This window comes from Haemaphysalis longicornis, unplaced genomic scaffold, assembly GCF_048455015.1.
Source record: "Haemaphysalis longicornis isolate Haplotype H1 unplaced genomic scaffold, Haemaphysalis longicornis Haplotype H1 scaffold_4, whole genome shotgun sequence".
NCBI lineage: Eukaryota > Metazoa > Arthropoda > Arachnida > Ixodida > Ixodidae > Haemaphysalis > Haemaphysalis longicornis.
Window position 1 is genome coordinate 180,361,473 of NW_027526361.1, and position 23,373 is coordinate 180,384,845.

A 23,373-nucleotide genomic window follows, 5' to 3' on the forward strand; every position below is an offset into this window, starting at 1 on the left:
CCCGTACACGTTGACCTTGTATTTGGTTCCCTGGGGCTGGAACTCTCGGAAGTACTTCTCTGCTCTGTCTGAGTTCGGTGTACTGATCACCATGATGTTGAGGTGGTAGTTGGGGTAGCAATGAACCATGTCTTCGGCCCGCTCGGTCCTCTCGATGCCTGCGACCGCCATGATGTCTACCGCGACGCGCGCTGCGCCTCTTCTCGCGATGTCTAGCCCGCCGCGGAGCTAAAGTACGATCTTGATCTCTTTTGCATGAATATTCGGCATGCGCGCGGCCCGAATGACCACCTTCCTCACGCTCTTGCCTCGCGTAGCCTTGCCGTTAAGCTCGGAATTATCGGTGATGGTAATGGCCGTCGGCTCATCCTGAGCGTCTCGCTGGTCCGGATTTTGCTGCTTTTGCCGTGCCTGCCGATACGAAGTCAACCGGTCGATCTCGTGAACTCCTCTGGCGTCATTTCCTTCCCAACCACATGCACGCACGTCCGGGTCGTTGACCCCTCCCTTGATGACGTAGTAGCTGCGTCTTCTTCCACAGTGTTCTTCTTCTTCTTCTTCTACTTGTGCTTCTTCTTCGTCTTCTTCCACAGTGCGAGCGCATTGTGAGGAGCGGCCTGCTATCAGCTCGGTCTTCGAGAACACTCTTCCCAGCGTTCGTGGCGCGATCTCTGGCGTGCCGTTCTCCTTGCCAGCTGAGGCGCGTTCGCGCCTGAAGTGGGGAGCACAGACGCCGAGTAGGGAGCGCGCAACAGACGCCGAGTTTGCGAAGCCGGTTGCCGCGGGTTCTAGCGCGTGCTAACACGGTCCACTTTGTGAGAGATGTGAAAGCCTTCGGACAAAATGATCCGGGCCTTGCAGTATGCACACCTTTCTGCAGAAAGTTCCGAAATACATGCCAGGGGCAACATCCCGGTCTCCCACGAAGGGCGAGGGGCCGGCAGCTGTGCTGTTTCTCCAGCCTTGCACCAGTAGGGCAAGCTGGGCAAATTCTTTTTTTGTTTGTTTTTTCTGCCCCACAATGTTTCTAGCAACGGAGCAGTTTTTGTACATACTGTGATTGTTGCGGTACTGCTTCGGCAGTGCTAATGATTCACTGCTACTCGAACTGCGAAATCTAAGAAACGCGATTCATCAGCTTCGCAATATCAATTCCCCGAAATTTGGAAAGTGGCACCTTCAGCGAGTAGAGCGCAGGCTACGTACTTAAATGTATCCTGCTACCCGGAGTGCGAAATAGTTGTAGTTGCCGGCTTCGGTCCAGCGGCTTCCCAGCGCCGTTTACTTCTCACAGAACTCGCTGATGAAGCGTATGAGAAAATTTCTGCCACAGGAGGGCCAGCCGATTTCAGGCTGAAATCAAGTCTTCCGTGTTCAGATCCAATATTCGGGGGCGGCAGCTCAACATCGCTACATATTTGTTCCCGCAATCTTAACAAGAACTGGAGGAAAGGCAACCAAGGCGCTCACAGGCGCACTGTAGACAGTCATGCCTGGTACAATCTTAAGACACTGATAGGCTTTTAGATGTTTCAGTGTTCTAAACTCTGGTCGCTGTCTAGCTAAGCACTGTATCTATCCAACCGCACTTCACTAATTGCGCGGAAGATTATCCCTGCACTGCGTATATTTGCACAGTCTTAGAGCGTGCCCTATGACGTCACGGGAGCTAGGTACCATTTATATCATAAATATGAGCCAGAACCAATATTTCATTTGTTTCCGATTTGCGGCCATGGCGGCCGCTTTTCTGATGGGCGAAAAGCACAAACGCCCGTGTTGGCGATTTCAATGCGCTATAAAGATCTCCAGGTGGCGAAAATTAATCCGGAGCCATCCAATACGTCGCGGCTCATTAACTGTGTGTAGGGTGGTCGGGATTCGGTATCGCAAAAACGAGAAGGGGAACATATAAATACAAAAAGTATAAGGAAGAAATGTAATCCGAACTAACGGATGTCAAAATTGAAAGGAATTGAAGTCGTTATTTGCTTCAAAGCACATTCAGTAGCACCATCCGTTGCCACTGTCCGTATAACTGTCCAGCAGCAGCACAGTTGGGAATCTTGTAGTGGTGGGAGTTCCGGCGCATTCATTTGCAGCGAACTCGCTGGGTGTTGCAGGGTCCTTCGGTGTCATATCGGGTTAAGATGCGTCCAAATCCTTCACGGACAACTGGCGATTGTCCAAGTGGGAAAACAGGTCAAGTGACCTTCCTCACAGAAAACCCTGGGGAGAGAAACGAAGATTCAGGAACGATGCATTGTGGGATAGTTTGGAACCGCCATGTCTGCAAACAGGAGGGTTAGCAGGTCCCTACGAGTAGGAGCGCTGCAAACGGTGAAAAACTGTGACCATGATTCGGCACAGGTGCAGGACAACATCAATGAAACGTAGGTCATACCTTGTGTAGTGACCGCGACGTGCGAGATTGTATGAAGCCGGGCCTGGGGTTTGGCATCACACCTCCTTGCATTGAAGAGACAGTACCTTGTAGTGTCCGTGATTATCAGCATTTTTTTCTTCAATGCGCAATAAAGTTATAAAATGACGCTCAAGTGGAATCGGTGTTGGTGTCTCTTATTGGTCCCTGAAGGGACTCACGAGTTCAGAGATGAATATCTTCGCATTCTTATCAAACTTTTACAGTAGTTTGCTGTAGTTTGCTACAGCAAACTACAGCGAATTCTGCAGCACATTCTGAGTGTGGTGCGTTTATAATGTGTTGTACCGATTTAAGTCCAACCTAGCTAGGTAAAAGCCCGACACGATGCTGTGCGCACTGTTCTAATATTCATTCTAGCTAAAAATGCGGATGTGTGGTCCAAAAAAAATGCTCATATCAAATGTTCTATCCTGTTAAGACGTTAGAGCGGGGGACTTCGTTCCTCCAATTATAAAAACACCAATTTTATGCCAAAGCGGACTAGCTGTTACAAAAAAGTAACTTTGATTGTAATAAACACGAACTCTCGCTTTTTGTGTTGGGTACCAGTTAAATTTCGCCTCTCCATCTTCTTGGCGAACTGATGGAGACGAAATAGTGATGTTCTTTTGATGCGCGAGCCGAGAGGACAATCTCGACTCGCACCGATGACCGACGACCGATGCTGGGAACGGGTGAGGGATGAGGCCTGCCTTCCTTGCTGGATATTAGGTTTATTTACATTATTTACATTACTCCAACTTTACATCAGGTCAGAGTGACGGTTACATTGTCACTCCGATAGCAGCAGCCTGTTCGGCCGAGATCTATACTAACCTAGATCCCCTCTCGACCGACCCCCGAGAAAACCCAACACTCCGGTTTTGATAACAAAAACCCCGCCTCCAAAAAGGGGGCGTACAAGAAAGAGAGTAAAACCCTTTAAACAATTAATAGAAACCCATTGATTGGCCACAGGAACCAGCCAATCACACAAGTGTCCCCACCTGCGGTCACGTGACCCAACCCCTCTCTCTTATGCACTCAAAGTGCGTTTCCTACGCACGCTGTTGCACCCGGCCAGAAAATACAGGACATCTGCGGCCTAAAGTGAACCATTCATTACGTTCAGCGGGCGGCATCTGCACAAACAACAGCCAAGCCGAAGGCCCGGAGCGGTCCTCGCGCGGCTGACCTCCCTCCGCGCGGCGCCTCCCGCGACGCCCCAATTGTCCCACGACGCGCGGGCAATGAGGGTTGCTAATTCCCTCCCAGACGAAGGACGCCGCCGCCTGCCGTCTGTCCCCAAGGAAGAGGCGCTTCAGGCCCAAGCGATCGTCTTCAAGGCGAACGACCCGTCAACGGAGCGCTCCCGGTGCCGGCTTCGCAGATTCTCAAAACCTTACACCGCGCGCCCGTTCGACACTAACATACGCACCATCATTCAGGTTCCCGTCAGCTTGCCATGCTGAATGACCCTGCCACCTTCGACGCGACAGAGGTACTCAGTCTAATCGCCCCCGTCCTTTGACACACAAAAGGACGGGCACAACACACGCTCTCCGCGGCTCCGAACTTGGCGTCCGTGCGGCTACATGAAAGGGACACGGGAAAGTAGCTACCAGCGGAAGCGACGCCAATACATGGGCCACCGGCGGCCTTCATTAATTACATGCGGAGCCCGAACTTAACACCTCCGCACTAAGAATGTTGTCCGTACACTAGCTGTACGTACAACATTAACTCTCACTATTTGTTATGTCTTGCTGCAGAGCAAGAACTAAACAAAACGCGCTCAAGCCGTTACGCGGGTACACTACAAAATACAATACAATACAACAATAAAAAAAATTAAGCCGGTACACACCAACCCAACCAGCACAACGCGCCGGCCAACTGCACCAAAAAAAACGGATACAACACGGCATACTCAGTGCCTTGGCCTAGCCATGGCTTGCGCAACATCAAACAATAAACAAAAGTGCTCAACTACAGGGCCCATGAGAACAAACTCGTGGCACCCTCTAACCATTAAAGGCAACCAACCCAACGAAGGGTGTAAATTTTCAAACTTTACCACAAAATGAATAAAACCATCCACTCCTAAACGTTACGTGCATGCAGGAGCATTCTTTCACTCTAAGGAAAGGAACAGACACCCAGACAAACCCAAACGCACAGATGAGGCTAGTCCTGTACAAATAAAAAAACGTTTAAGGAAGTTCAGCGTCTCTTAACGCACTCGCGAACGCCGGTTCTTTCAGAATGCGACCCAGAGTGTTCGTCCCGGTTGCGGTTCACTTGCTGTCCACATTCGATGTACTGAAAGTTCATTTTTCAGTACTTCAGACACTAGTTCTCACACAAGCGCCACAAAGGGGCCCCACTTGTACATTCCATGGCCCACCATGACCGCATGCCAACGAGTGCAAATAACGAGACACTCGCCTTTGTGCCCAGGGGTAAACTCCCCACCACGCTGTAACAGCGGCTCGGCTCAACTTCTCAAGGAGACAGTTAAACCCGCCAAGCTGCGCTACTCGTAAATCACACGCCTTACGACAGCTGAACACAACCAACACATGCACAAACAAAAAAAACTAACAACAAGGGGGAGAACTACAGTACAGGGACAACTAAGAATAACGCTCGTCGGAGCGATCCCTACGCACACACAGCAAAACACGCTAACAACAAAGTGTGCGCCAAACAACACTGAACTGTTCTATCTAGCACTGTACACTATTCAGCGCAAACGCCCCTTTCCACGGCGGCACACACCGACCGTCGCACGGAAGCTGATTCCGTTTCATGCGCCACCAGCTGATCCTACACGAACCCTGGTTCGGCTCGCGGTGTCCTGTGCCCCCGGAAGAGAAGGAACACCCTACTCGGCGGTAGCGCGTACGACGGTGTCGCACCTGCGCCGCCACACCTGCCGCCGCCTTCCGCGTTCTCGGACGTGTCGGAATCGACCTACGCTGAAGACGCCGCGGACCCCCTGCGCATTCATGCTTCGCGCACGGAAGCTCCACAATTAGGCGCGCCGATCCGCTGCCCTTGCCCGACCCCTGCGCTTCCTCTGCCTCCTCCGAGATGAGAATGCTTTCTGCAGCTTCGCTCAATCTCTGCGTTAGCTCATCCACGCGAGGCTCCTCGCAATCGGCCGCGGACTCTATGTCGGCGCATGTGGCGGTGCTACACTCGACACTTCCCTGCGCCGCCACGGCAACATTGGCCGCCGCCACAGAAAGAATTGCTGCAGCTAAGACATCAGCCTCACGAGATTCCATGATCTCATCTGCAGCAGTGGAAACGCTATGGGGTTGCTCAACAACTAGAGTGGCTTCAGCCACCCCAACTGCATTCCCACTCTCCTCATCCTGTGGCATTCGAAACTCCCATGAGGGGACGAAAACTGTGAAACCATTGGTATCCTCTTGGAGTTTACCGATCCTGCGGAGCTTCGCTTTTTCGTAAGCGATCTCCGCTCTTCCTTGGGCTAATTGAGCACTGAGCTCCTCAGCCGTCCATTCGGACGGGCTATCCGCGCCCCTGCTACCCGCTAGCCTTGCTTTTTCTAAAGCGTGCTGGGCATTTCTGAGAGCTAATTCAGCTCTCAACTCCTTAATTTCGAGCACAATGGCACTAACCTTTCGGTCGGTGCCGCGACATCCCGTTAGCATAGTGGCCATGGTGAGCCCGGAGAAAACAAGTCAGGGCCCACCTGTGCCCGCTCCGGGTTCGGCCGGGTCGCAGTGTCGCTCGTGCAGCAGCTCGTGGACCCGATGCGCCGCTCTCGCCGCTGGGATGGGGCCGTGCTCCCTGGGCCAGAGCCCACGAGGCCTCCCGCTGAGGTGTCGACCCGTTGAACCGCGGCTTACGCCGCCCTGGGCCGAAGCCCCCGAGGCCTCCCGCTGAGGTGTCGCCCCGTTGCCGTAGAATCGCGGCTGCTGCCGCATTGAGCCGGAACTCACGAGGCCTCCCGCTGAGGTGTCGCCCCGTCGATGCTTGGAGTCTGGCTCGTCATTAGTCGGAGCCGAACCTTGCGTTGAAGGAGTCTCTCCGCAATGCCCCACCAGCTCCAGCCCATGGTCGTGGTCATCCTGTCGACTGCGCCAGTTAAATTTCGCCTCTCCATCTTCTTGGCGAACTGATGGAGACGAAATAGTGATGTTCTTTTGATGTGCGAGCCGAGAGGACAATCTCGACTCGCACCGATGACCGACGACCGGTGCTAGGAGCGGGTGAGGGATGAGGCCTGCCTTCCTTGCTGGATATTAGGTTTATTTAGATTATTTACGTTACTCCAACTTTACATCAGGTCAGAGTGACGGTTACATTGTCACTCTGATAGCAGCAGCCTGTTCGGCCGAGATCTATACTGACCTAGATCCCCTCTCGACCGACCCCCGAAAAAACCCAACACTCCGGTTTTGATAACAAAAACCCCGCCTCCAAAAAGGGGGCGTACAAGAAAGAGAGAAAAACCCTTTAAACAATTAATAGAAACCCATTGATTGGCCACAGGAACCAGCCAATCACACATGTGTCCCCACCTGCGGTCACGTGACCCAACCCTCTCTCTTATGCACTCAAAGTGCGTTTCCTTCGCACGCTGTTGCACCCGGTCAGAAAATACAGGACATCTGCGGCCTAAAGTGAACCATCCATTACGTTCAACGGGCGGCATCTGCACAAACAACAGCCAAGCCGAGGGCCCGGAGCGGTCCTCGCGCGGCTGACCTCCCTCCGCGCGGTGCCGCCCGCGACGCCCCAATTGTCCCACGACGCGCGGGCAATGAGGGTTGCTAATTCCCTCCCAGACGAAGGACGCCGCCGCCTGCCGTCTGTCCCCAAGGAAGAGGCGCTTCAGGCCCAAGCGATCGTCTTCAAGGCGAACGACCCGTCAACGGAGCGCTCCCGGCGGCGGCTTCGCAGATTCTCAAAACCTTACACCGCGCGCCCGTTCGACACTAACATACGCACCATCATTCAGGTTCCCGTCAGCTTGCCATGCCGAATGACCCTGCCACCTTCGACGCGACAGAGGTACTCAGGCTATTCGCCCCCGTCCTTTGACACACAAAAGGACGGGCACAACACACGCTCTCCGCGGCTCCGAACTTGGCGTCCGTGCGGCTACATGAAAGGGACACGGGAAAGTAGCTACCAGCGGAAGCGACGCCAATACATGGGCCACCGGCGGCCTTCATTAATTACATGCGGAGCCCGAACTTAACAGTACCTTCTTAAAGGTAGCTTGGCTCTTACAGAAGAAGAGTGCTGGCTACTGCATACTCGAGGACAAACTCGCTCATCTAGATAATAGCTACGCCCCGGCGATCTGCATAAAATTCAGCAGCACTGGTGCTTGGTTTTCGCAGAAACCTGGGTGCCTAAATGACAAAAACAGGGAATATTCTAAAATACCGACATAACTAAAACATCTGAATTTCGGACTCGGTACGAAGCAGGCGACAAGGAATCCCCAAGTGCACTCGAAGCCACGAGCAGCCACTTATTTAACGCGACTTGTCGTGAAGAACTGTCGGCTCCCTGCGATGTGACTATTCCCGAGGTTATTCCTTAGGTCTCCGTTACCAACCATAATCACTGACGTAGATTGTTACCAATTACTAGACAAAACCATCAGTAATTATGGCAGAACGCTTAGAGACTCACGGCGCCATCAGTAGCGTTTCGCAGGAAAGGGGAAAGCAGCCTCCGTACCCCTCAGAAAATTTCAATTGCGTTAGGAACAAAACAGACGAGGCCAGTAACTCTGTCTATCACGCAGTAACGAGAACCGAAAATATTTTTTTTTCTGCGGCAAGCTAGGAATCAAGCATACGCGGCATTGATGTACGAAGATCACTACAATCAGCGGCAATCAACTTTTTTGTAGCGTGTGGCGCGTACGTGGTGTGAGGTTCGGGAACTTACCAATGATTTTGCGTGGCATTGAGCAGACGGGACGTGAGGGTAATGGTAAATTTATAAAATGTACAGAATAAGCGACCGATTCCGTTGTAGCTTAATAGCACGCATACCACCCAGTAGAGCTCAGATCGTGTTTTTCTCCTTTTTTAAGACTCTTCCCCTCAGATCTGAAAGCGCTCTGGCAAGTGTACTCAATAAAAGTGTTACCGTTGCTTTGACAGCGGCTAAGCCTAGCGTCATTGCCCTTTCTTTCGGCACGAAGCAGCAAAAAGTCCCAGATGGTATATTTGACTGCCGCAAATTAGTAACACGTGTTAACGGGATATTTAGAAACCGCTATGAATTCACTAATGGCATCGTTGCTTTCAGGATGCCGATGAAAGCAAGTCTGGCTTATCGCAATCAGTAGCGGCTGGAGGAGTAAATCAAAAGCAAGTATTTACTGCATGCAACAGTCATTCCAAACGCTTTATTGTCGCTAACATGGCAAGTTAGTAAACGCTTGACAATATTCGCCTGTGCGGAACATTTACAGAAAGTTACTAAATAGTGTCATGAGCCTGACTAAAGGCCAGGTGCCATAGATGGAGTCAAGATATTGCAAAATTTGGCTTCGGGTGAATGAAAATTACTCTGGTAGTGTAAAGCTGATTGCTCATACAAGTTTTTACATTGTCCAGTTATTTCATATTTGGTAGTTTGTTTCGCCCTCGATGAGGTTAAAAACATAAGAGCGTACGATGCTCTCTCATTCGTAAATGTTCATTTTGTCGCACATTTAGAACATATCATTGCTACAAATCTCCTTCGTTTTGAAACGTAAATAGGGGTTAATGGTTGATCATAAAAGAACACGCAACAAAAACTTCCGAACCAGACATACAGTTCGCTGCTCCAGCCGCAGCACTCGTAAATTAAGGACACATTTCGCAGCTTCCAAAACCAGAACTTTTCGCTTTCTGCAGCCGTACGAGCTGCCACTTAGAAAGTTCATGTTTTGTAGTGATTTTGCTGCGTGCAGATGTTGGCAAAGCAAAAGCATTCCTCTGGCTTGGGTGATTTGGCAATTAAAATTCATCCGTGCCTTTGCGTGATTCTGACGGCTTATCGACGTGGCAAGAGCCATATGGCGCTTCAGGTTTGAAGAAGAACGTCCTTCAATTGTGGTGTTATTGGCATGCTCCATAACCTGATGAGCTTAAGGGCGAGTGAGGTTACGATGATGCTTCGAATTTTGTTTGCTCGCCAGTTTTGACCTTTACTGTGCAATCAGTATCAGCACTAACGGGATCGTAATAGACTCCTCATGGATTACTCTGGCTAGTGTCATGGAAGTGCTCAATAAAGTGAGGATCTTAGTAATGAGCGAGGTTCTGTACTCAACTGCGTTTATTATAGAAAGGACAAGAGCCACCTCACGCCGCTTTCAAACAAAGGAAGTCGCGTGATAATCCCAGTGTCGCTAGTGTGAGCAGAATATCCAGAACCTCAACAAAGCAGGGATCACGCTTGTCATGTGGGACATATGGGAAATAAAATGGAGAGACGAGCTAGTTGATGAACATACATCACTGAAATTTAAGCGCGAACTAAAACAAATGGTGATGTCCGGGCTTTAGCGTGCTTCGATTTCAATTCGTTATAGGAAACACGCAGTGTCAAAGGCAACGTCTCTAATATAGTATCTTCGAGCAATGAGCACTGGCCGTGAAGATTACCACTGCTAGTTAAGTATAAACGTTACCCGATCCACCAATTTTCCAGCATTAAAGATTGCATGCAACCTTGCCTAATGTAACAGGAAATTTAGTAAGAAGCGTTGTAAAATTATATTAACGGAATAAAGTCAAGAATGGCAGGTCATGTCCCAAGCGACTTCGTTGAATATGTACACATTTTTAAAACGTGAGTTCTAAAGGTCTACTTCTGCCTAATGCTACAGCAGGGTGCGCAGATCTTGTACTGTTTGTATTCCAGAGAGCCTAACTATACTTGGTGGGACATATCTAGGTAGATTACTCAGCTTTCTCCCGCGATGTTACTTCTATTAAATGAGACAGTACTCCAGACCAGGTAATATAATGGCAGAGTGTGTGTGTGTATGCATGTATGTATGTATGTATGCATGCATGTATGTATGTATGTATGTATGTATGTATGTATGTATGTATGTATGTATGTATGTATGTATGTATGTATGTATGTATGTATGTATGTATGTATGTATGTATGTATGTATGTATGTATGCATGTATGTATGTATGTATGCATGTATGTATGTGTGTATGTATGCATGTATGTATGCATGTATGTATGTATGTATGCATGTATGTATGTGTGTATGTATGCATGTATGTATGCATGTATGTATGCATGTATGTATGTATGTATGCATGTATGTATGTATGTATGTATGTATGTATGTAAGTAGCACTTCGATATGCGAACGGGTGATCGAGATAATCACGAATTTGGGTGAACACAATTTCCCCCTTTTCCTCGGTTAGGGGCAAAATTTCCGAAAATTCTGCCTTAGAGGGTCCCTGCACTATGAGAGATGTATACGCCCGAGGCTTCAAGTCCCTATGTTCGTCAATTTCGGCTGCGCGTTGAGGAATCAGAGAGTCGCTCGGGCCGCGGTTTAGGTAGCTCCCCTTGGTGCAGTATTCGGACGAATGTTCATTGAGAGAAGCCTTCATTCTGCAGGGGACCTAGTAGACTGACAATGATCATAAAAACTGGAGAATGGCTCTATAAAACAGGACTTTGACGTATTCACCCCAGTGTTCGCTTGCAAAGAATCACCGGGCCGGTTACAATCGTCCGACATGTAATGCGATACTCTGTCATTGCCGCGTCGTAGGAAAGCGGTAAACCAATAAAGGTATGGTGACCGGTACGCTGTAGCGAAACCCGCGTTGCCTTCTGGTCCTTCTGAGCATGCGCAGGTATGTTGGACTGCCATGTGCAATATAGGACGGCTGCCATGCTCTTCGGTAACTCTAGCTTGAGTTCTCCCTACTGTAAGCAATCGAAAAGAAATCCACGCATCTCCACGAAGTGAATTATGACGAGTGGGCAACAGTGGGGATCGTTCTTACCGTAAATCAACCATGGCATTGCCCACTCGGGCATTTAAATGAGTGACAACGCGTGTGCACAGTGTATACAACTCCAATCCATTTCAATCCAATCCAAATCAAATCCAATCAATTCAATCCAATCCAATCTAATGCTTCTCGCGCATGCGCAACACTGTGTACACGGACGCTAAGCCCCGGACAAAGCGAGGTCCTAAGGTGCTTCGCTCCTAAAACCCACTGCTTCCCGTGTTTTCCAGCGGCCACCCCGAAGAGAACCGGCAGCCGCAGACCGGCACCGTCGCAATGGTCGTGCTCGTCCTGGGCGGCTCCGGAGCAGCCGTCTTGCTGATGACCTTCATTCGAGCCTGGAATACCGATTTCCTGCTGGTCGTGCCCAATCTGGGCACCTTCCGTGGCGTACGCGCCTACGTGGTCGACCGCCCCGTCTACGTCTTCCGGGGCGTGCCCTTCGCCGGGAGCACCGCAGGGCCCATGCGATTCGCGTGAGGACGCACGCTGGCCCATCTTTGCACGCGCAGCCTTCACGAGCTGTCTAAAACTGCTGATCCCACATTCCATTTTATTTGCTTTACCTTCGAGGTCAGATGCTTTACAGAGGAGAGTGGGTAAAGTTACACAACAGGCAACAGAACTACGAGAACTGCTTTTACAGGATTATATGATCCTGGAAAAAACAGTCCCCACGAACATTCTTATGGAATCGGGGGAGGCCGGCCGTGTTCTTTCCCGGCATGGGTTGGTCCGGGAAAGTGGCTCAAGTCTCGCGACGCCCTGGGTGTAAACGACTGAAAACATGTCTTAGTGTGCCAATGTAGTACATTATATTCCCACTTTATACGGATGATTCCAACTCTAATCCTGTGCTGTTGCAACTCTGTCACCTGAGCCGGTGATAACCGGAAACAACGCCTAATTTACGGAGAGTGTCCTGTGGTCGAATGCAATACAGGGCGCCTGAGAGCAACGATATTGACACCATCGATATTCAGAAATCGGTGTGAACAGTAACACCTATATGCTACCGAGCCGTTGCAAGCACTGAGAAGTGTTTCTCAAGTGAAGCAAGGTGTACAACGCGCCATCTCGGTAACTGTCCCTTGTGACAGCGAATTTTTTTCGCGGGGGAATGTCGTTTTAACACAGTTCTGTTTACACCCCTAGTATCTCCAGTTTACCAGTCAGCAGATAAAGAGTGTCGCAATCACTCTTTCCCGATGCTTGCGATAACTACGAGAAGCTGCTCTCACACCTGAAGCGGCCGGGTAAACAAAATAAATGTTTTGTTCATTACAAAAAATTAAGTAAGCTCACAGTAATACGTAAGATTTTCACGGCCATCACGACGGTAAAAGCACACGATTGCAACCGATTTTAGCCTTCGTCTGCCGCGGCGACCTTTACTCCATCATAGCTGCTACAAGTGTTAGTTTCCTTCATTTCTTTGGAAGTGGTAATCATTGGACATTACCTTGGAGTGGCGTACACTATGATGTGTCTCTCTCGTTCTGAGCAAGTGTTGCCACGATTATGGCGAACGCTGGAGTTTTTTTGCCAATCTCGGCCAATCTCCCTAAGTGGTATGCTTGCCTTGACAAAAGTGCATCAGGGATGCAGGCCGGTCACCGCGAGGCATGCACACACGAGCGCTCGGACTTTTCTTGGTTTTTTTTAAACTGCCGGACGCTTGCCGCAAGGCTTGCCCTTACGCGCGCTCGGTTTTAGGGGCTGGTATCGTTGGCGTCTCCTATCGTCATCGTCGTCGTAATCGTCGTCTCATGTAGTCACTGTTCTAAAACACCGGGACACTCGCTTAAGCCTCGCGCTGGAGAGCTTCGCGCTTCAAAGACAAGAGACTTTTTCAGCAGAGTTGTACACCTCTACCCCAAACGGTTTCATCTACGTTGACCAAAACGCCAAGGAGCCGAGAATACACGGCATGCTTTGCCCCTCCCCGGGTTTCACGCTAGTGGAGATGGCCCGGAATTTTTCGCTTGGCATTTTTAACTTCGGACACGCGAAATAACGATTGGCGAAACCTGTTAAAGAATTGGCGCAGCTTGCACTAGTGGTGCAAGGCTGGAGACCCGGATGTTGCGCGTCACATGGATTTCCCAACTTGCAGCTGAAAGTTCTCGGCGACTGGAAGGACCGGAGCTTTTCGTGCGCATGCTATCATATCTGCCCCAAAGCGGACCGCGTTAGCACGCGCTAGAAACCGCGGCGACCCGCTTCGCGACCTCGGCGTTTGCAGCGCGACCTCGGCGTTGTGCTCCTCAGTTCAAGCGCGAATAACGCACCGGAACTGGCGCGGAGAACAGCACGCGAGAGGTCACGCCACCAAGGATATCGCATAGAAGCAGGTCGCATGACGCCAGGGACCCAGGTTAGATTCCCACCGCGGGTAGCGTTTTTAGGGGCGAAGCCCCTCAGGGCTCAGGCTGTGGCGTCTCCTGTCGTCGTCGTCTCATGTTGTCACGGTACTAAAACACCGGGACACTCGTTCTCCAACACCTCGCGCTAGAACGTAACGCGTACTAAAAGAAAAGTGTATAATAGATAAAACCGGTACGCAATAAACAAACATGATTTAAAGATTTGTGGAGCGCTCCCTGTCCGCTACAGCAATCGTCAAGCACAAGCAGAAGCTGCTTGTAGGCGGGTTATAATTTTTGTTACACTCAAATACCCACCGCGACGCTAGGCCTGATCGGGTCGGGTGATCGGCCGAAGCAAGAAAAGGCATACTTACCAGGTGACGAGTCATTGTTGATCACCGAGTAATACTTTCCTTGTGCCGGGGCCTCGCTCATCGCCGAGGGAGAGCCTCCTGAGCGAGGCGCAGGCATTGTACTGCGCTCGCGTTGACCCCTGCCCCTACCGCCAACTGGGACGGATGGGGCATGTAAATTGCTTCAATACAGTTCAACGCAAGAGAGGGCGCCACCACCTCAGCAAGCGCGTGATCGATCATTCCACCTGCGCTTCTCCGGCGCCCAATCAGCGCGCGCCGTGTGGCAAGAGAGAGACTTACAATATTTGAATACACTTATACACTGCTTACTTTGTACCTCCCCAGGTTTTACGTTAGTGGAGACGGCCCGAGATTTTTTCCCTTGTTCGTCTGCTTCTGTTTCATGCGGCAGCTGTCTGGTAATTGTTTTCTGTTGGGCTTAATTTACAAGGTTATGTTATCGCTTTTTCTGTTCTATTATTATTTATTTCCAGTCTGCCAAACCCATGTGTGCGTTTGTCTTGCCGTCTTGTTATGATGCGGACTGGGAAGGCAAGATCAAATGGTTGTTGCACGCTTGCACGCGATGGCCGCCCAAATTTATTGTGAGGTTTATCTGTTTTTTCCGCTTCGAAACTAACACATTTTGCTCTAATAGTTGTGAAAATTCTGATCTGACCTCGTATCCGACCTTTAAGGTGTTGCGAACTGCGTACAAACACAATTTGTTATAGGTGATAGTCTTTCTTGGGCTACTTAAACGCAGAAATTTTGGTCTGTCGGTATGTCCGTCTGTCTGTCTGTCTGTGACTCAATTCAGCCACCCGGCCAAAGTGAAACTCAATCTGCGCAATAATCGTATATACTGACAGCCAAATCTTAACGTCTAATTCCGGTTTGAATGTTCAGACTTGTCAGCATTGTTGAGCAAGAACAAGACATTACGCAAACTTAAGGCAGCAAATCAGAACATAGGTGATATTTGCCGTGTTTCTTTACTAAAAACTTAATGGATACTTGGTTTTTTGCTATAGCAAATGAAATACTACATCAACGATAGAAACCTGCCGCCTGCTGTTGCCAGCGCTACCTCCTCAAGGCATTTAAGAAATCAAACGGCAACAGCAACGAAAGGTTCCACTAGATGGGATCCACGTTCCGCTTGAACGCTCGTGGAGTAAAGCAACGTGGTTCTATAAGCGTTGTAGTAGGGTGCCTCAACTCACGCGCGTCTCTGCGTACGGCAGCGCTGGCATCGAGACACCCGACTTGGAGCAGCGGAATGCGGTAAATTTAAATGGACTTTAGCAATCCTCTAGCGTGTTATCTTGGGAGAAACGAGACGGGAGAGGAACAGCGTGAGAGGTGAGCGGGAAAGAGAAGGCAGGCCTTTACTTGGCAGGGGCGCCAGTCGACTATCGTTTTTCGGCGACATTTGCAACGGAAGGAGCAGATACGCGGCCTTTTTTTCCCCATTTGGCTGCACGTATTATCGTTCCCCGCCACTTCCAACTGCATACCCCTCGGGCCTTTGAGGTGGCCCAGTGGTTAGGCTTCGCATTTCATAGCGTAAAGGTCCCGGGTTCGATTCCCGGGACCTCCCTAATAATATTTATTTCTTCACTTCGAGGTATTTTGGGGCGACGGGCGGACAATTGTCGGTCTAAACAGCTGCGCTGTTAAAAAGACTCCGTTGCCCCGATCACAGGGACACCAATTTCACTGTCAGCTTTAAAGCATCAGCCTTGATATTAAGGGAAGCAGACGAAGCACTGGCGACTACCCAGACCCTATCTAGTTAGGTATTTATGACGTCACGAGTACTTGTTTGCTCGGTTGGTGGCAGGAAACCAAAGCAATGGTCAGAAAAACGGGGTTGTGTGCGAGTGTAGCGGGACCTCTGGTTGTGTTTCATCGTATCCGCCGAATGCTAGCATGGCGCAGTTACCCTATTGATAAATCTGTTTCAGTTTTCCCTCTGTTGCGTCACTTCTAACTCTACGGCGCCATTGCTGACGTCGTCAATCGTAAAAATGGGAAGGTTTTAATAACTATTGTTGCATTTTTTGGCTAAAAGGAGTCTTTTGTTGCTGGGATAGAGTTTAGTGAGTAACGAAAGGCAATTACAACTAGCCCAACAACACGCTGTACTTATACGAAAGGCTGGTCGCTTCAAACTGAACAAGGTTGTATAGTTCTCGTGTCCACGTACACGCTATTTGCAGGACGCAATGCAGGAAGTCTGTGAAAAAGAAGGAGCACGGTCGCAGCCAAGTTGACGCCACGGTGACCGAGCCCGGGTGCGTCCAGAAGCCGTACATCCTCAAGGGAGAGGTAATGGCACCGGGCTGAGTAATATGTGTTGCAGTGTCTCCTCTGCTTTCAAAATTTGACGAATGACAGCACGCTTCTGAAGTGAAGTGTACGCTTTTATTCATGTACTCAATACTCCCAAATCCTAAAAAATATTCTTGAAATTTGTATTCATTCGGTGTTGAAAAAGTTACAAGACATTAAGCCGCCTCTACCAGTGCAGGTGTACAACCGTTGCGCAAATTTTTAGAAATTAAAAGTTTTCTTAAACCTTAATATCTATGAAATTATTTGTATTCATTGTTTGTTAATTGGCATTTTTAAACAGCAATTTTAATACAAATTTCGCGACAGTCACATATCGCAGCACCGCCAACAAGCAAATTCGTCATTAATGAGACTGCACTGGCTGCTTCGCTAGTTCACTCTCACTCACTCACTCACTCACTCACTCACTCACTCACTCACTCACTCACTCACTCACTCACTCACTCACTCACTCACTCACTCACTCAGGTGCCCAAGACTTCTGCACGGAGTCCGAATTATCCCTTCCTGCTCTATTCTGGCGCACTTAATTGCCCACGTATTACTGCTGTAGAAGTCACAAATATTTCATAGGTTGGGCTGTGCTCTTCGCAGTTGGGCGAAACGTGTTTTCATTTCTCGACTGATATGGCACGTCACATTTGGAGCGTATGTTGGGTGCTCACATAACTTTCTCTAGTGGAGGTTTTTAAGCTTCCCTGCCCGGGCTACCAGGAGATATTTTTTGGTGCAAGTGTATCGATGAAACTGCAGAACGCCTATGCACACGTACACATACTGTCGCATACAGAGCTATCATGCCGTTTGGTCGGACAGTGAATGAAGTCCCATCTGGTGACTGGAACTATCAGATAACCATGCAATACTTTATTGACATTTTTGCCGTTAGCAGTACATTTTCTCGTAATTTTCGTTCATTACGTGTTTATGGCTCCTTTCCTGGCGCCGTTTGGACGTTTCTACGCCTCTTACCTCGTGCTATCATAACCGTAACGACTGCATCTCAAAGTGACTTCAATTCGTGCTTGCATGAGCATATTCCTCCTGCAGAGTAACTACATACTTCGGGACATAACCGAATCTCATGCCGGGGAAATCAAAGTCAAAATTACATTCAATTTTGTTTTTTCTCAACAGACTACAATGCCGATGTCCTCCCTGGCAAAAAAGCTGTTGCTACAGCTTGACGGGGTCAGGGAGCCAAATTGGCAGATCAATGACGACTGTTGAAAATACAGTGCAGTTACAACATGGGGCAGAGCGGGACAGTACCCACGACAAGATTCCATAAGAATAGGCCGAAAAATGTCACAAAAAATACTTGTACGACGACCTTGAACGCATTGGTTCGGCGTTGCATAATCATGTTCAGGTAAAAGAACAGACCAGGATTTCACGCATATTTACTGGGGCGGGGCGTCGGTTAAAATATTTAATCCCATTAATCGGATTGCTTTAATCGGTTAATTAATTAATCAGTTGAATTCGTTTATGATGAAAAGCAACTGAAATTTTTTTTATTAGTGTTCATAATTTTCTAATGATAATAACATCAATATGCTCATCGGCCAGTTCACAGAAATTCCGAATGAGCTAAGCGGGTCATCATCATGGCGCCGATGAATAGGCGAGACGCTTTTCACCGCGTTCTTTCATTGACACTTAATCAGGAACATCGGCAGTCGAAGTAATTGCAGGGGGCGCCAAATTATAATTCTGGTTTACGTACGTCAGAGTTTGTTTATACAAGAGCCAAACCATGCGAGTGCCCGCTCGACAATTTTTGTAATGCGTAAATTTGGTCTAAGAGTAGCCACTTTCTCGTCTGCGTGGGATATAAGCTTTCGGTTTTAATGACTAATCTCTAATAGCGTCCTCGATAAACACGCACCGGTGTTGCCCCCAAAACCGGCGCGGTGCACAGTGCCGTACGACGGTGCGTACCGGCACGGAGCGTTGATCGAGGACAAACGGGGCGGTTCTACCCAGGCGTCATCTCTTAATCTAAGGCGTAATCTCTTAATCTAACTCATAAAAACGTCCACAAGTAGCAATACAGCACTGTAATGAGACACAGCTCTATTAGAAAGTGGTATTTATTGAAGGCCAATTATTATTGCACGCACAACTTAAATCCGTCACACATGCGGAACAACGTACCGCCACCGCTTCCACTAAACAGCTACATACAAGCTGCTTCTCATCTTCGTTTGAGCCGTAATGCGAGTGCCTGTTTTGTTACGCCCTTCCGTTACAGAAAAACAAGTAGGTCTTCATCGTCTAGGCACTCCGGTGACAGTTCATGATAATTCGATCGAACGAAACGAATGTCAATCCCCAACTGTCTGACAATGCATGCAGCCGTCTTTGAAGTACACGAAGTTCGCGTACTCATTTACAATTTCTGGCCGTTGTTACCACCCGTTAGGAGCCTGTCGCATCGTTGCCCGATGAATTCACAAGCACGCCATCCTTCTCAGCAACAATACACAGCTCCTCCCGCCTTGACACGAGTGCGGCGATGCGCCGTCGCTGCATCAGACGGTGGAGGAAGCCCCTTCGCCGGCGTCGTCCGCGATGCATCTCGGGATTGCGCCCCGGCGCACCGTCGACTCTCTTGGTGCGCGGCGGTGCAACCAAAAAATTTCCCCGCATTTCCCCGAGGGGAAGAATGTGAAAGCGCGAATGCACGAGTAGAATTTGCGCGATTCGGTAATGTTCGCGAAAGAGAGATCACACACACACACACACACAACTACAAAGAAAGAAAGATGCATTTATTCACAGACACCTATTTGTGTTGTCGTTGTACTTGATTGCTAGAGCGGATCTCAGCTTTGAAATTTCGTGTCAGTACTCCTTTAAGCGGGTGCATTAGCCCTTCTCACGCCCGATTCCTGGCCAATCCCCCACGTGGGTATGTGCCATGTCAGCGGCCAGGCAGCGCGCGCCCATCTCCCCCCGTTGCCAAGGAAGACGAGGAGCGCGCGCACCCGCAGCTGTTGCTATGTGGACGGACGGCGGTCGCCGGAATTCAGGGTCGCTTATAAAGTGCATTCGCACTTAATATTGCCCCGCGACGGTGCGCCCCGGTTTATCGAGGACGGACGGTGCACACCGGTGCGGTTTATCGAAGATGAAAAGGCGCACCGGTGTGCCCCGGTGTGCACCGGTGCGGTTAATCGAGGATGCTATAAGCATTCCTGCATCGCTTTCTGTTGTGACGTCAGGCGGGTTACTTGAACGCGAATATGATCCTCGACGCGCTGGAGCACAATTTCGACATTGCACGCTTGTTAAATATTGCTCACTTGACTTCCGACCGATTAACCAGTTAAAAAATAATCTCGCTTAAAGCATTATTTGATTAATCGCACGGTTAATCGATCAATCGCCCACCCCTAATATTTACACAAAAAATATCGCAAATACAACTCAAAAACAATCATTTCCGACAAACATGATACGTCAGGAAGCGCGGGTATAGTGTTCCGAAATTGTTGCCAATTCCCTGTGGTTTATTCAACATGCTTGGTATGTTGTATGCCAATTACTCCCAAAGGTGATAGGTGCGTGGACGTGGAAAGAGCAATTGTCCCGTGCCATGAGTTATATAACTGCTTGTTCGTAGATCTAGGCCAGATAGCTGTGTTAAGACTAGCGTAAAGTGGTAATACTTCCTCACTGACTTCACGCACATGCTTTAAGTGCAAAAAAATGCTTTACGTGCAAAAAACAGACGTTTGTTGAATTGGTATCGTAAAAGCCAATCAAACGTGCCTGAGTAACCCAACCGGCTCGGGTACTCTCCGGTAGGTAGTTATATTGTGCCTCAGTTTTTCCTTCGCGCTGAGTAATGTCCACATGTATGAGCAGTGACAGCAGTTCTTATATTTCAAAACAGAACTGCCTATATGCATTACGTGTCGAAAACATTCTTGTAATGGTTTTTCGCTGTGTGGTCGTATCGAGGGACATACCAAACTTTGCGGGTATACATGTAGCCGAAAGTACACTATCGATACTCTTTCCTGGACTACCGAAATGCGATAATTTTGGTCTGTCTGTCTGTCTGTCTGTCTGTCTGTCTGTCTGTCTGTCTGTCTGTCTGTCTGTCTGTCTGTCTGTCTGTCTCTGTCTGTCTCTGTCTGTCTGTCTGTCTGTCTGTCTGTCTGTCTGTCCGTCCCTCCGTCCGTCCGTCCGTCCGTCCGTCCGTCCGTCCGTCCGTCCGCCAGTCCATCCGTCTGTTTGTTCAGCTGTCCGGCCAAGGGGACAGAAATTTCGAACGCGAGGTATATAGTTATGCAGGCAAGACCGTTTTAAACTACTTACACTTCAGGCAAAATGAGAGAACATAAACGCGAGCAACAGAGTTGTTTAGTTAAAAACACACGTTTCAAAGGTTTTTTTTTCATTGGCGAATGAAAACACCGTGCTTTAAAGAATGCTGGTCAAAGGAGGCGAGATAGAAGCAAACAAAAAGGTAAATATGGCTGGTCATACTGTTCTAAGAACAGTAAGGAAAATTCAAGAAAGGACCCACCAGAAGACATGTGGGCAGTGCTAACGCGGCAAAGTTCCATTCAGTTAGCAATTCCCATTGCATTCATCAGAGGAACAGCGAGAGGGGAGGGGGCGAGCGTGCGGGTTGGAAAAAGAGTGGACACAAAGTTACTCGGAGGGGCGGCAGAAGGCAATCAATCATCTTTCGACGACAATTGCAGCGAAGAAAGCACGCACGCTGCCAATTTTTGGTTAACTTTCAGTTCAAAATAGTACTTTGCTGCTAGCTAGTTGGTTCTTGACTGACAAAGAAATAAATATTTCGCGGATAACGAGAACGAATATAAGTGGAGAACAGAACAAGCTATCATGTTTCCCAGCTATCTTCATTGTAGCTGAAAACACGTGTCCGAGGGCTTTTAGCGTCATTCTCTGTTTTGTGTATGCACGTGATCGAGTCTTTCGTTCATGCACGTCCTCCGTGTATACTAACAGGTGGTGCGCGGCCACGAAGACTCGAGTGAGGCGTGCCTGCAGCTGAACGTGTGGACGCCGTGCACGGAGGCCACGGATCCGGGCTGCCGGAAGACGGTGCTGGTCTTCCTCCACGCGGTCGAGTTCCAGAACGGGGACAACAACTACTACGACGGAAGCTGGCTGGCTGCGATTGGGCAGCTCGTCGTCGTTGCGCCCAACTTCCGGCTCGGGGCCTTTGGGTTCCTCAATCTCGGTACGACCTCAATTTAGCCCCGGCTGAACGATTATCAGTTGGACAGTTATCGAATCCCAATGAAAGCATTTCCATGTTTCGTTAGTTCCGGCAAATCTGGTAGTTATAACGATCTCGGTGCCTCATTAATTTTCCAGAAAAAAAAACCGTGCTAGCCCAACAGTTACCAAAGATAACTCTACACCTGCTTACACATCCGCAAAATGTGTCGTTGGTCTAGTGGTGTACATAATAAGTAGCATGCACAAATAATCCTCCGTGTCATTTTTGGGGGGTTTATTACTTGCGCGAGCTTAGCGCGGAAGCTTTCCTACGCTGAATCTCACTGGCCTTCTCTTCTCTCGGCTACGTTCACACTTGAGCGGTGAGTGGGGATTACGGGCAGCACCTCCCATGAGCGTCAGCTTGATAAAACCACTCATTACTCGTTTACGCGAGTCAGTGTGGTTCTGGTGGTCTCTCGAAGAGAGGCGTAATTATGATTTGGACAACAGCCATGATGAGGTGAATGACGAGACGCCGTAACGTGCGGCAGACTTGTAACCACGGGAATTTCTTTTCTGAGAGCTTGCACCATATTAAAGCTAAACCACCCTTTTCTCGAACGTTTATAATAGAGTCATAGGCGAGAATCGTAAGAATACCGAATCCGTAGCTCGAAATCAATCCCCCTATTTATTTTTCCTCGCAATTTGTGAAGTGTAACAGTGTGGCATTCTTTGTGGCACCAGCAGTGCCTCAACATTTTAGGCGTAGCCGGTTCAACAGGGAGGGCACCTTAAGCGGACTATTGTGGTGCAGAAACTACGGGGCATATGTACGGGGTGTCACTGAAGCTAGCCATTAGACAAGGTACTCGCAGGGCCTGCAGCACACTCACATCCGCTTGTCGCCCATTCGCGTTTACGCTCATTAGGGGCCTTAACATGAAATATCAAATTTCAAATCAAATTTATTATCCATGAATACATACAGCGGTAAAATGTGCCCGCCAAAGCCAACAGGTGGGCTTGTGTGGCGTCGTCCGGCAGCAACGGCCTTCACTTCTGTAAAAAGTACTCATTGACAGCGATAACTGGATAGGGAGGTAAGAAAAAGACAACGAAACAATAGAGAGTAGAAGAAACAAATAAAAGGCACGAAAAACAGGAAATCCAAAAAAAAAACATACAAACAGGAAAGACAAAAAACAAGATACAACCGAAATAGGGCAGTAGCTTGAAGGGGTCTATCTGCATGGGTGGCATTTTCCTCATCACCAAGAAGCAGATTAGAGAAAAAAGAAATAACCAACTGGCACCGCATAAACATACATACTTCAGAAGAGTTCTATTGCTAGAATAGCAGCACGCAAGTGTTTCCACCTTGTTGAAGAGAACAATTCGCCAAGCAATTCGTTGAAGATACCAGGTGCCTATTATAGCCTTGCAGCCATTCCATAATAGGTACGGACCCTCAGCGTCATATAGCGAGGTATGTGCCGCAGAGGTATGGGGTTAACATTGGGAGTTCCGTAATCCGTACACCAGAAATATTTTAGCACGACGATTTGCTTAAACAATATATTATCGCAAAC

General features: G+C 48.9%; 1 protein-coding gene across 1 annotated transcript in view; it reads left to right on the forward strand.

Moving 5' to 3' along the window:
• Window positions 1-11,308: 11,308 nt before the first annotated feature.
• Window positions 11,309-23,373, forward strand: part of LOC144180123 (cholinesterase-like) — a 28,402-nt gene continuing 16,337 nt past the window's right edge. The window contains exons 1-6 of the mRNA XM_077708517.1: window positions 11,309-11,316; window positions 11,709-11,954; window positions 13,724-13,738; window positions 15,546-15,568; window positions 16,479-16,537; window positions 21,563-21,797. Of these exons, the coding sequence (XP_077564643.1) occupies window positions 11,309-11,316; window positions 11,709-11,954; window positions 13,724-13,738; window positions 15,546-15,568; window positions 16,479-16,537; window positions 21,563-21,797 (586 nt within the window). The remainder of the gene's footprint in view (window positions 11,317-11,708; window positions 11,955-13,723; window positions 13,739-15,545; window positions 15,569-16,478; window positions 16,538-21,562; window positions 21,798-23,373) is intronic.